The 12,986-nt window shown below is 43.5% G+C and overlaps 1 protein-coding gene across 1 annotated transcript; it reads left to right on the top strand.

Annotated features, from left to right (window-relative positions):
- Window positions 1-11,643: 11,643 nt before the first annotated feature.
- On the top strand, window positions 11,644-12,778 carry LOC132243876 (olfactory receptor 2T11-like). The gene has a single exon (XM_059714389.1). The coding sequence runs from the start codon at window positions 11,837-11,839 to the stop codon at window positions 12,776-12,778; it is 942 nt and encodes a 313-aa protein (XP_059570372.1). The 5' UTR covers window positions 11,644-11,836.
- Window positions 12,779-12,986: the final 208 nt, after the last annotated feature.

Here is a 12,986-nt window from a genome sequence, read left to right as displayed (position 1 = left end):
CCGGCTCACTGTATAGTAAGATCGCTGCAGCTAGACACCACTTGGATGTAACAGGCTTCTTCTGAAGTCTCAGCCCCACCAAAAAGGATCAAATACAATGCAATAACCCAACACCCACCTCCTGAGTCCAGGAAGCACTTCTCAGCAGCTCCTGGAGCTTCATATGAATCCAAAACATGCCAGGATAGGCAATTCTTTGCAGATTTTATTCAAAGACACACATTGTCTCCTCAGCCAATGTCTGCCTAGCCTCACATTTTTAAGGCCAGTGAGTTTTAACCAATTGCTCTGCCCTACTGTCTATGTGGGTGACTGAGGTAATGTGAGAGCAAAGGGAATGATCAGACGGGGTCAGCAATAGCAAGTGGGAAGTATCATTCCTATTTATAGGAACGCCTGGGGCAAAGCTCTACCCAGGAGATCTCTTACAATCTTTTCTCCAGTGCCTGATGCTGAAAGCTTGCAACTGAAAAAATTATTTTTTGTGCCAAAAAATGTAGGTCTAATAAAAGATATCATCTCTACTTCAAGCCCTGATTGCTTCCAATGTAGAGATACTTTTTGGTTCACTGCCCCAGCCACAAACTTCAACCAAGGAAAGCTTACTGAAAATGGTGTTTGCTAACTGGTTTCTCCTGTCACTCATTTTCCCACGGTGTATGATGAGCTCTAGCTGCCATGTTTCAAGACACCAACTTCCTTACGTGACAGGAAGGCACAATGGCACAATCTAGCATCTTACTGGGGATATCAGGGCACACCTCTACCTAGAGTCCACCAGACATGATGAGATCTCATATGAGAGACACACTTTGCTTCCAGCTTTCACGAGTTTTGCCCCAGAACGGGCAGGGGACAGACTGCAGCTGGATGTACAAAATGCAGGGCTAATTTTAGAAAATCTTCAGCCTAAATAAACATTGTACTCAGGGAAGTGAGGTTATTGTTTCATCCACCATACTGTCTGTCATTTGTTCCACAGGAGAAGAAACCCTGCTGGGTGCCTCAGTTGCTAATGGTAGTCTCCAGTAGAAGTGTGTGCACAATCCCTCACGACTTGTCCAGGACTTCAGGCACATCCACACGAAGAGGAAATGAAGAGTGGGAATGAAACTTCTTCAGCAGACTTCATTGTGCTGGGACTGCTATGCCAGACCAATGTACACATGTTCTCCTTGATTGTCATCTTATTAGCCGCATACTTTTTCCTCAGCCAATTGGCCTTCATGGACATCTGTCAGATGCTAATTGTGGTCCCCAAGATGTTAGCAGACTTCCTGACCCAGGCACCCCCATTTCTCCAGTTGGATGTGGGACGTAGATTTTTCTCACACTGAAAATGGGTGTATCAGAGTGCCTCCGTCTGGCAGTCATGCATTATGACAGATACCTAGCTGTTAGCAATCCCTTGCCGTATCCCTTGTGAGCAGGACTATCTCCTGTTTTTAGCTGCTGGGGTATAGATGGGAGCATCTGATTTAATCAGTGACTCTCCCTTATTGTGGCTCAGAAGAGACTGACCACTTCTTCTGTGAGGTCCCAGCTCTGCTAAAATTGTCCTGCTCTGACACCTCTCAGTATGAGACTGGTGTTTGTGAGTGGCATTGTCCTGCTCCTCATCCCTTCTTCTATTACACTAGCCTCTTGTGCCTTTATCTTCTTTAGGGGCCTGAGGATGAACTCAACCAGAGCACAGCACAAAGCTCTGGCCACTTGCTCCTCCCACCTGGCTGTGGTTTGCATGTTTTACAGGGCAGCCATCTTCATGGACATGAGACCCAGCTCCTACCACTCACCAGCACAAGACAAGATTGTGTCTCTGTTTTACACCATTGTCACCCCAGTACTGAATCCACTCCTCTACTGCCTGAGAAACAGGGATGTCCTACGAAACCTAAGAAATCTGATTTGGAAATGCAGAGCCTTCCAGGAAAATTGACAAAAACTATAGTTTATTATGAGTTGTGTCTCATTACAGTGAGAAGACTGGAGCCTTTAGAAGTAAGTAATTTTTTTTCGGTCACTTAACAGTAAATCTCCTTCTGAGAATCACGGGAGGTTGGACTCCTAAACACTTGCAAAAAAGGTTTGATGAACTCCACCCCACTCTCCCAGGTCTCTAGTGTTCTCCTGTTACAGGAAATTTAACCAAATTATTGCATACATGAAGACTTTATGGGGGATTGATACTTTGTGGTTCCCTTATGCTGACCCTCTGCAGAAGGCCCAAACTCTCCTCCAGGAAATGCATCAATTGAAAATCAATTGTTTCTTTCTTTGTGACTGGAAGAAATGGAAGTGACCAGCAGACAGGGTGTAAGGAATGCAGGCCAGTTATCAGATGAGGAAATTTTCATTAAACATAACTAAGATGTGGAAAAATGAATGAGTCAATAGCAATAATATTTCTTTCACCTCTCAGGCATTTTCCAGTTTTCTGATCAGCATTATGAAGATAGATCTCAAAGAAGAAATGGAACAATTCTGTGAAGACTTGACTGTCCCTAAAGTTAGCCCCAAATCAGTCCTCAGGCACAGGGTTACTCTGCAGTCAGGTGTAGGCTCCCTGAAGAATTTTTCCAGGATTTTCCCTTGGATAGAAGATGGGCTAATTGAGCTGGGAGTCTACTCACCACCTGGATAAGAGAGAGGAGGTTGACATTGTATACCTAGAAATTCAAAAAGCTTTTGATCTGGTATCCCAGGATGACACAGATCCATTCATAAGGACTCTCTGGGGTCTACCCCGCAGCCAGCTTCCCACCCACCTGACTGTCCACCAGTTAAGCCCACCATCCTCCATTTTTCCCATAAGAACATTATGGGATTCCAGATGAAAGGCCTTTTGAAAGTCTAGGTATATAATATGAAGCTCTTCTCTCCTACTCTGGTGGTGAGTTACCTGGTTGTAAAAGGAGATGAGGTTGGTAAGACAAGACCTGCCCGTGATGAAGCCGTGCTGGATGTCATTCAGATTCCTACCTTCTGCAAGCATATCTCACATAGATTCATTGATAATTTTTTTTCCAGGATTTTGCCTGGGATAGAAGTTATGCTAATTGACCTACAGTTGCCTGGGTCCTCTCTCCTCCACTTCTTGACTATGCACACAACACTGGCACTCTTCCAGTCTTCAGGGACCTCCCTTGAGCACCACTGAGATGTTAGAAAGCTATGCTAGAAATTCAGGTTCAAATATCTGAATTAACAAATTCAGGTGAACGGGTTCTACAAGCCCAGGCCTTCTCCTCCCAGGTGGGTGCCTAGTCGCCTGGTTATTAAGGCAGAACACAAGAAGCTTGTCTTTCTTTCAACCTCTCTTCCTGCTGCTTGTACTTGTGCCTGGTCTCTGTGAGCACAGAGTTGTCTAGAGCCACAAGAATAACACTCCTTCCGGTGCATAAGTGTCAAGAATGAGATGTAGACAAATAAACAGCTAGTCACAGAGACAACCTGGCATCTGTGTCCTCTCTGAGCTCTTTCTGGGAAGGGTTGCATTTAATAAATCAATCAAACAAATAAAATGTCAGTTCTTGACTTCTATCTTTGTCTTACCTTTCACTCTTAGGTCCTCTGGACTACTCTTAATCCAGCCATGTCTCTTGGCCCTTTACCTGGTCTCTTCTCCGGCTGCTGATACCAACCCCTGAGGGAGGACCTAATCATGAGGATGGATGGACTGAGTTCTTGCCAATGGCATCTGGTAGTGACTGAAGCCACTAGACTGATTCAGATCTGAATGTGGCAGGTACTTGACAAAACTTACATAAAGATGAGTGAGCTCCACAGTGTATAAACCATCCAAAAAGCCGAGGCATAAGCTATGCACCACAACTGCATGGCAGGGATAGGCTTTGACCAGCTTTGGCATGCAGTGCATTCTTCTTCAGGTAAGAGAGAGTCTTTTGTTCCTAATACAAGAAATTTGCTCCACACAGTCAACCTAAGTGTGAGTATTTTTCCGAGTAGGCTCTCAGGCCTTCTCTCTCTACACTTTCATTGGCACAGCTATGACAGTTATAGGGGAGTATTTCTTCTCTCCCCCCACAGCACAGTTATGCATTTGGTGAAGGTGAGGCTCTGTTAAAACCATCAGCCTAGACTCTGTGTTGAGTGGCAGAATTTAAGCAGATTTTTCAAAGCACTAATGAGACCTACAGATGCATTCACATACATATTAGACTAATGTTCAGGCAGTCTCAGATAAAGCACCTGATTCTGTGGCCTACAAGCAAGGAATAGATGCCACTCATTTGAGTGAATCAAATCTGAGGCCTCTGGGCCTGTTCTTCTACCATAATTTGTATCCAAAAAATGAAGAGATGCATATCTAACTCAACGGTGTTTCTTTGGTCTTTCTCTGTTCCAAACTGTCCGTGTGACAGGGATGTGTTGTGCTCGAATGTTTGAGGAATTGATGTTCTTGATGGAGAAACATCATGTCGAGTGAGTCAACCCAGACGTCTCATTCCACTAGAAAATCCAGCTGTGAGAGTTTCGGTATTCTGTGTTAGGACGAACCATTCACACATGATATGTCCCAATTTAAAAAAACAAACAAAAAAAAAAAAAGCACAAAACCTGTCCCTAGAATTTCTTCTAAGAAAGACTGAAACATATTGTCTTTTGGCCTTCCGGAAATGCTTTGTTCTCTTCCACCTCAAGACAGAGGTTGCCAGGAAATTTCCCTCAGAAGAACTTTGTAGAGTTTTCTTTGCAGAGAATGGAGGAAGCTGTGCGAGAGCACCCACTGGAGGTGAAAGTGCAACTTAATTAAAGACTTGGGACAAGAGTCCCCAAAGTGTAGGAAAGTTTGTGTATTTTTCCCCTTAGATTTCAAAGCTATTGCTGAAGAGGTGATGTAATGGCCTTAACTTTCACTTGGTCTTTTAAAAGACTGTTTTTATGACATGTCTGCTGCCCTCTCTCCACTATATTTTTCAACTCATAAAAATATTTTTTTCAGGCTCTGGCCAAGAATTTGTATTATATTATTTTAATTTTGAAACTTAAAGGGAGTTCATGCCTGAGGGATTTTAAAGTAATGTATTTCCTTAGAAAACTACTGGTGCCCCATACTAAAGAAACGCCATGCCTAGAACAGTCATTTCTTTAAGTTTAAATGTAAAGATAGCGAGAAAAGAAGTTCACATGGATTACTAGTGTGCTTAATTTAGAGCCAAAGCTACATTATTTCTTGTAAATGCACATATACCAATGAGGCGGGAAAAGGAAAAGCTTCTGTGAATTAATAGAATACAGGAGACTAGATCTGTAAAGATTTGGGGTACGGGAGCTTCTTTTTTAGTAAATGACAGGTTTATTTTCAAGAGATCAAAAGTTGTACTGAAGTGGTTACAGGAAGAGAGTAAACAGATCAAGGTAAGTGATTACTGCTTTCTTCTACTCCTGTTTTATAAAGAAGAAGATTCTTAAAAACAGATATTAATTTATTACAAACAGCACCATTTTTTCCTTAACAATCTCCATATGCTAATTCCAGAAGAAGTGGCATATATATGTTTGGCAAAACGTCTTTCAGGCACTACATTTCTAAAAAGCCATATTAGTTTTACTTTTAAATATTATTACTTCCACTAGTAGTATTAATAATAAAACAGATTCAATATTTCATGAATGTTAGGGTCACAAGGGACCTCAACTGATCATCGAGTCCGAGCCCCTGCCCTGGGCAGGAATGAGCACTCGGGGTCAGATGACCCCAGCTAGATGCCTCTCCAGCCTTCCCTTAAAGACCCCCAAGGTCGGGGAGAGCACCACCTCCCTCGGAAGCCCATTCCAGATTTTGGCCACACTTACCTTTACCATAGGGTTTATTTTATTTTTTTAATCCAGAAATATGCTGGTGTGCTTTTTTTGGATGTGATAAAGAATGATACAATTAAGAACTGGAAGGTGGATATTATTAATGTAGAGATTATTCCTGTCAGGGTAGCTACATAAGTGGAAGAACTTCAAAGAAACCGGAGGAGGAGGAAATGTTTGAGAAGAAGGGGTAAAAGTCGGGCTGTCCTGGACTCCATTCCAAATTCGCCTTCCACTTCAGCAGGTCCAAGATTTCCCTCAGGCCACTTTTAGGACAATTAAAAATGTCAGATACAGAGAGATTTAACATAACATATCATATATGATCCATGTTGTATATCATAACATATATGTGCATTATCATATAATATATTTTCATTTAATGCCTTTGAAACCCACACTGTAAGAAGGATTGTTTCTAAGAGGCGCTTCACAGCCCTGTATCTCACAGTGACTTTGGGGTTTGTGCTTTCTCAAAGAAGAAACTACAGTGCCACTCTTTCAGCACTTTCTCTTTTCCAAGTTATCTTTCTGTGCCTAAATGGTATGTACAAAGTTTGGTAGCTGTAGGGCTCTAGGGTTTCTAGTTGACTCTGCCAGAAGGAAAACAGGGAGATTCTGGAGATCAAGGATGGCTTGAGAAGCCAGCTCCAGGAAAACCACACATTACAAAAAACAGTCAAAGAAATCTTAATAGCACGTCTAATATTGGAATACAAACCACAGGCACTTGCTAAGACAGTGCAGATAAAGGATAGGGAGCTGCTGATTTAAAAGAAATATCCATTAACTGAAGAGATTTGCAGAATCATTAGTAAAGAAAGAAAGAAATCTTTTAGATTCAGGTCTTAACGATCTTGAATGTGTGGGCAGCCTTCCAAGTAAAGTACCTTCTTACCGAGGCTCCAGAGACTACGTGTCAAAGAAGTGCTGATCTTGGTTCACCTGCAGATGGGCAATACAGCAAGGATCAGGGCTCTTGCAGAGCTGGGACCTTTATCACTAGTTTTTAGCTGAGCTTAAACATCTTACTAGATAAAAGTACCACATATAAGGTAGGGCTATGAGAAATGGTCCCTTTTTGATTCAGATTCATATTTGGCCTGAATCGGGAACAGTGATTTGATTTGTTGATTCAGATCACTGTCCCTGATTTGATTTGGCTGAATCCAGATCTGAAGATTTGATGCTGATTTGGTGAATCAGCAATTTGGACACAGGCACAGCTTTAAAAGTTTTTTTTTTCTACATACCTTGAGGTAGCAGGCACAGCTTGTGATCGCCTTAGTGTAGCAAAACCTACAGTTTTTCTTTTTTTTATATATTTTTAAATGAATTCCCACCTCTTCCCCAACCATTTCTGACTTTTTCTCTCCCTCTCTATTCTCTATAGAGAAGTATAAGTAAGCTAAGATGTAGGATAAGCTTTAACATTTTATTTTAGGTAGTAAGTTTTATTTTTCTCTCCCCTCTTTGCAAATAAGTGCCCTGTTACATTGATATAGCTATCCACTGTTTTATAAGTGATAATTATTATGTTTGTATTATTTTTTTACTGCTTTTATGTTATGTGATTATTGTTTTAGGCCTATATATGTGTTAGCATAAATCATGTCAAGTTTCCATCAAGTAATGTCAAGCCCCCATCTTATCCCCATGCCCGGTTGTGTAACCTATGACTCATAGTACCCCTCCTATGTAACTTGGTTCCTGAATGAATGGGGATGAATGAGGGTGCTTGAGAGACAATGGCAGTAGGTCTAAAGTTAGGTCCCTCTGAATGACCAAACCATCAACACTAATACCTGGACCAATGACCCAGGCCTTGGAACCACCCTCAGCATTCAAGACACAAAAGATGAGGCAACCCACCATTGTGCCAGGCTGCACATGCTCAGTAAGAACACCTGAAGCCCTCTGGAACAGGACTGACAATGTGTAGACAGGCCCTCCCCATAGGAGATCAGAGGTAGTCTGCCCCATAAAAAGGGGCCGTGTAGACTGACTCCTTGGGACACCTTCTCCATCTGGACCAGCACCACACCACACCACCTATCCACCCAGAGGCCCTGCTGGTGACCCCACTCTGGACAACACCTACTGGACAAGGACCCCTTTCCAGCCTGGATATGTAGCTATCACACCCCACCCCATCTTCAACCAAGGACTTGGACTCTGCTTCTATTCCCCACCTGGACTCCAACCCTTCCACTGAGTTTCTTTCTCCTGCTGCCATTGTGAGTGCTTGTGTATGTGTGTGTATGTGTGCATGTGTGTTCATGAACCAATAACAGCATGGAGCGGTGTAGTGTGTTGTCTGTTTAATAAACCTGTTATTTGGACCCCTGAGTTGGGTTTGCTTTACTACAGTCTGCCCTGCTCCAATCTCTGCTCCTCGCCCCTCTAACTTCTGTCTCACTTCTCCCTCTCGTGTTTCTGGCTCACCGTCACCTCCAACACTTGTCCTGAGCTCCTCTCTGCCTGCAAGCCCATGTTTCCTTGCCACTGTCTTATCCCCACTTCCTTTTCCCCTAATCTCCCAGGTTTCTGACTCAGTTTCTTTCCTGGCTGTTTCCTCCTTGCCATCACTTATCTGCGCCCCCCCCAACCCAACTCAGCTGTCTGCCTCAGTTTCCAACCCCAAGATCCCAGGTTTCTGTCTCTCTCTCTCTATTTCCTGTCTCTCTCTTCCTTGCCCCTGGGGTGTTTTTTTTTTTCCTTGCACCAGTCACCTCAAGTAACCCTGGGGCCATTTGATTTTAAATAAACCCAAGTCTCCGTTCCTCAGCAAGCTTCTCTCTAGTCCACCAGTTCTAGTCCCGGTTCTGGCAACTTTCACTCCCTACACTTTAACTCTCCTCTCACCTTAACCTTCCCCCAAGTATCCCAGGTACCCCAAGCACAGGCATACATACGGTACCTTCCAAGTTAGGAACTTACCTATGTGTATGTGTAGGTGAGTAGTATGTGTGTGAACTGGTGAGTGTGTGAGTGTATTGATATTGTGTGCATGATATACAAATTAATGATCTGTGTATGTGTACTGAGTGTGCAGGTATGGACAACTAATTTTTGCCTAACTATTGGGGTGTACAGTGTATGTGCTTGAATTGGTGATAGGTATGCATGTGCCTAGGTTGGTTTGGAGGTGTATGTGCCTGAGTATGTGTGTGTGTGTATGCACCTAATTGATTTGTGTGTTTTATATGTGCAATTGTGTCACACTTTCCTGTCTAACAGTACAATATTGAGATCCTGAGAGTTGGCCTGACCCCAAGGGCAACAGTGGTGATGGGGCACATGGAGCAACTCACAGGAGCATGGGGGGGGTGCTCTCCAGTATGCTCGGCAGTGAACCCAGAAGTGGACTGGATGTACTTCTGGATCTGCCTGCGAGTGCACTGGGGGGACCCCCATACCCTCCCCTGGCCTGGCAGTCAGTTGCAGGGAGACCCCAGGTGCCACCCCAGGCCCAGAAGGCACCGGTCACCCAGCCAGGGGAGCATGGGAAGCCTCTCATCGTGCTCCCCCGCAGACCCAGCAATGCTTCTGGTCCGCTTCTGGGTCTGCTGCTGAGCGTGCTGGGGAGCCCCCCAAACTTCTGTGGGACGTTGCATCTCCCCCAGCACCGCAGTGTTCACAGCTCCTGCTACCTGGCGGTACATAGAAAAATAATTTAAAGCTGTATCTACATCTGAATCGTGGAATCTGTCTGAATTTCTCAAATTGATTTGGAGAGATTAAAGGGTCCTCTGATTTCATTCAGATTTGGAGATCTAGCCACTGAATTGGGCCGAATCTCCACCGAATTGAATCAGGGACCAAAGTTTTGCACAGCCCTAATATAAGGCCACCATATGCAAAAAATAGCTTATGTCAATTCACCATGAATATACAATTATTCCATCTAATTGTAGTATGCATTACTGGTTTCTCAGGGCTTGGGCATATTTTAGTTGTCAGGAAAAGCTAGCTCTCCAGCAAAGCCAGATCTCCCTAGTACAAAACAGAAAGGTTGGCTAGCTGAATATTAGCTAGTCAAGGATGTCTAGAGATCTCCTGTGATGGAGCACACTGGTTTGTGAAGTCTGGGGAAGGGCATAGCAAGGTCACCATATCTTCCTCCCAGTTTAACACTATGGGGTTATCTCAACACTTAGTCAAACAGAGCCACCACCCTCCCTGCAGAAATAGAAAAGTCAGTGAGATTGTGGACTTCATCTAATAGGAAGAGGCAAATACTCTCTGGTTCAGGGTGTTTTTTGTTCCTAATGTTATGGAAACTATTCTTCAGATGTTGTATCTGTACCACTCCTAGTTGGGCTTCCTCATGAAGTATTTTGCACTGTGTGTTATTCAGCCAGGTATTTTTTTTTTTCTGAATTATTTTAATTTGGGGGAAAATGCCCCTTAAAATAGTGAAATGTCTTTTTCCACTAAAAAAAAAAATATCCATGCACCTTAATTGAAATACTTATTGAGTTTTTTATCAAAAGCATTATAGAAATGATATTTCTTCCTAATTATATTTTATAAATGATTTAGTAGAATTGAAATGATAAGGCACAGAGCTCAACCAAAATGAGAATGACTTTGTCCTCTTTTTTTCCTGAAAATTATTTGTTATTTTTAAGCAGCTCTGGTTGTATTCCTTTCTTTTTCTTTGTCTTTTCTTAGCCCACAGCTGAACTCACTAGGTGGTGACTTTCATTGAGTCTGTTTCTGTTTTGGCTGTGGAGTTGCAGTACTGTGATATTCAGAAACAGCGGAGAGCCCGTTCTCTGAAATTCTCATGTTTTTAAGGAATATTAATTTGAGCACTTGAAAAAACAAGAGACAGAGACTGTTTCCTCATATCCTTATGTACAGTTCCTGCTTTGTCAAGTGTTTCTCCTCCTCTTACTACTAATAATGTTAAAAATGATAAATGCCAGTGCTGGTGGTGATACAAAAGGAGAATGGCTAGATAGATGGAGCCACACGCAGTCACTGTGAAATGTTTTGCCATCAGATGATTCTGTGACATTATTTGCCATTGACTTCAGTGAGACTCACAAGTAACAAGGTAGTACTAGCAGTGCAGCTACCGTTTGCGTACTATTACCAGCATGGGCTATAGGAACTCACTATTTTCCCTGCATCTGGCCAGGGAAAGTAACATGTATTGACTTCCTCACTGCCTTCACTAGATTTCAACCAGGACTCCAGTTAACTAGTTTAACCTTGGAGATGATGCCTCTGCACAGCCTTGTGGCAACTGGAGGTAGACAAATTTCCAGAAGCAAACTGGAATAACCTACCCCATATTGGAGGTGGGTAGGTACTAGGACTCTGCCAACACTGCCACTAGTCTTCACTAGGGTGGCCATCATAGAGGACAGTCAGGTTGTCTTCTGTCCTCTCTTGATATAAAACCAGACGGCTTTATGCCCTCTCTTATTATCTGCAAGTGAAAAATAGAGGACATAAAGTTGTCCAGTTTCATACCAATAGCGGATAAACGGACTGTCCTCTATGATGGCCACCCTGGTCTCTACCTGTGGCAAAGGTGGAAAGCCCACAACCAATATTCATCCCCATGGCAGCCTGGGGAGAGAATCAGAAGAAAGTGCCCTTCACAGGCAAATGCCACCAAAGTGCCAAAATCCCAGGGCCAAATTCAAAGGTTCTGAAGGCTGTAGGTTTCAAATTTCTGCTGTAGTCAATTACGTGTCTACAGCACAGCCACAAAATGAGTTAAACCACTGCAACTGTACATGTAGGTGGGGCCTGCAGCTGGACGTAGAAATGTGGGCCTAGTCTTAGGAAATATTTAGCCTAAATAAACACTATTCCCCTGGAAGTGAGGTTATTGTTTCATCAACCATAATGCCTGTCATGTCTTCCACAGGAGGAGAAAACCTGCTGGGTGCCTCAGTTGCTATTAGTATTATCCAGTAGGAAGTCTGTACAATTCGCTAAGGAATGTCATTCTTGTCCAGGAATTCAGACACAGCCACATGAAGAGGAAATGAAGAGTGAAAACAAAACTTCTTCAGCAGACTTCATTCTGCTGGGACTCCTAAGCCAGACCAATGTACACATATTCTCCATGGCCATGATATTCTTAGCCTTCATCGCTGCCGTGTCTGGGAATGCTCTCCTCATACTTCTAATCCAAGTGGATTCCTCCCTTCACACCCCCATGTACTTTTTCCTGAATCAGTTGGCCTTCATGGACATCTGTCAGATGCTGATTGTGGTCCCCAAAATGCTAGCTGACTTCCTGACCCCAGGCAACCCCATTTCTCCAGCTGGCTGTGGGGCTCAGGTTTTTCTCACACTGACAATGGGCATATCAGTGTGCCTTCTCCTGGCAGTCATGGCTTATGACAGGTACATAGCGATCTGCAACCCCTTGCAGTACCCCATTCGCATGAGCAGGAACATCTGCTTTCTTTTAGCAGTTGGGGTCTGGATGGGAGCATCAGTAAACTCCTTGATTCACACAGTGTTTACACTGACTCTCCCCTACTGTGGCTCAAAAGCGATTGACCACTTCTTCTGTGAGGTCCCAGCCCTGCTAAAATTGTCCTGCTCTGATACCTCTCGATATGAGGCTCTGGTGTTTGTGAGTAGCATTGTCCTGGTCCTCATCCCTTCTTCTATTATACTAGCCTCTTACGCTTGTATCCTCTCCAGGGTCCTGAGGATGAAGTCAACCAGACAGCAGAAAGCTCTGGCCACCTGCTCCTCCCACCTGACTGTGGTGGTCATGTTTTACGGGGCAGCCACCTTCATGTACATGAGACCCAGCTCCTACCACTCCCCAGAGCAAGACAAGATTGTGGCTCTCTTTTACACCATTGTCACCCCAGTACTCAATCCACTCATCTACAGCCTGAGAAACAAGGATGTCTTAGGAGCCCTAAAAAAGCTGATTGGGAAATGCAGAGTCTTCCAGCAAAGTTGACAGATGCTGTAATTTCTTAAGAACTAAGTCTCATTAAAATGAGATGTTTAGAGCATTTAAAAGGAAGTTAAATTTTCTTAGTTACTTAACAGCCAGTGCCCTACTGAGAATCACAGGCTTTTGGACTCTATCACTTAAACGCTTAGAAAAGCACTTAGAAAAACATTTGAGGAAGTCCAGCCCACTTTCCCAGTTACAATTGTTTTCC

This window comes from Alligator mississippiensis, chromosome 11 (assembly GCF_030867095.1).
Source record: "Alligator mississippiensis isolate rAllMis1 chromosome 11, rAllMis1, whole genome shotgun sequence".
NCBI lineage: Eukaryota > Metazoa > Chordata > Crocodylia > Alligatoridae > Alligator > Alligator mississippiensis.
The sequence above is the reverse complement of the archived record's forward strand: the minus strand, read 5'-3'. Positions and strand labels throughout refer to the sequence as shown.

Bases quoted from the DNA above. Each gene is read 5' to 3' on its own strand.
- LOC132243876 (XM_059714389.1), top strand. From the start codon at position 11,837: ATGAAGAGTGAAAACAAAACTTCTTCAGCAGACTTCATTCTGCTGGGA.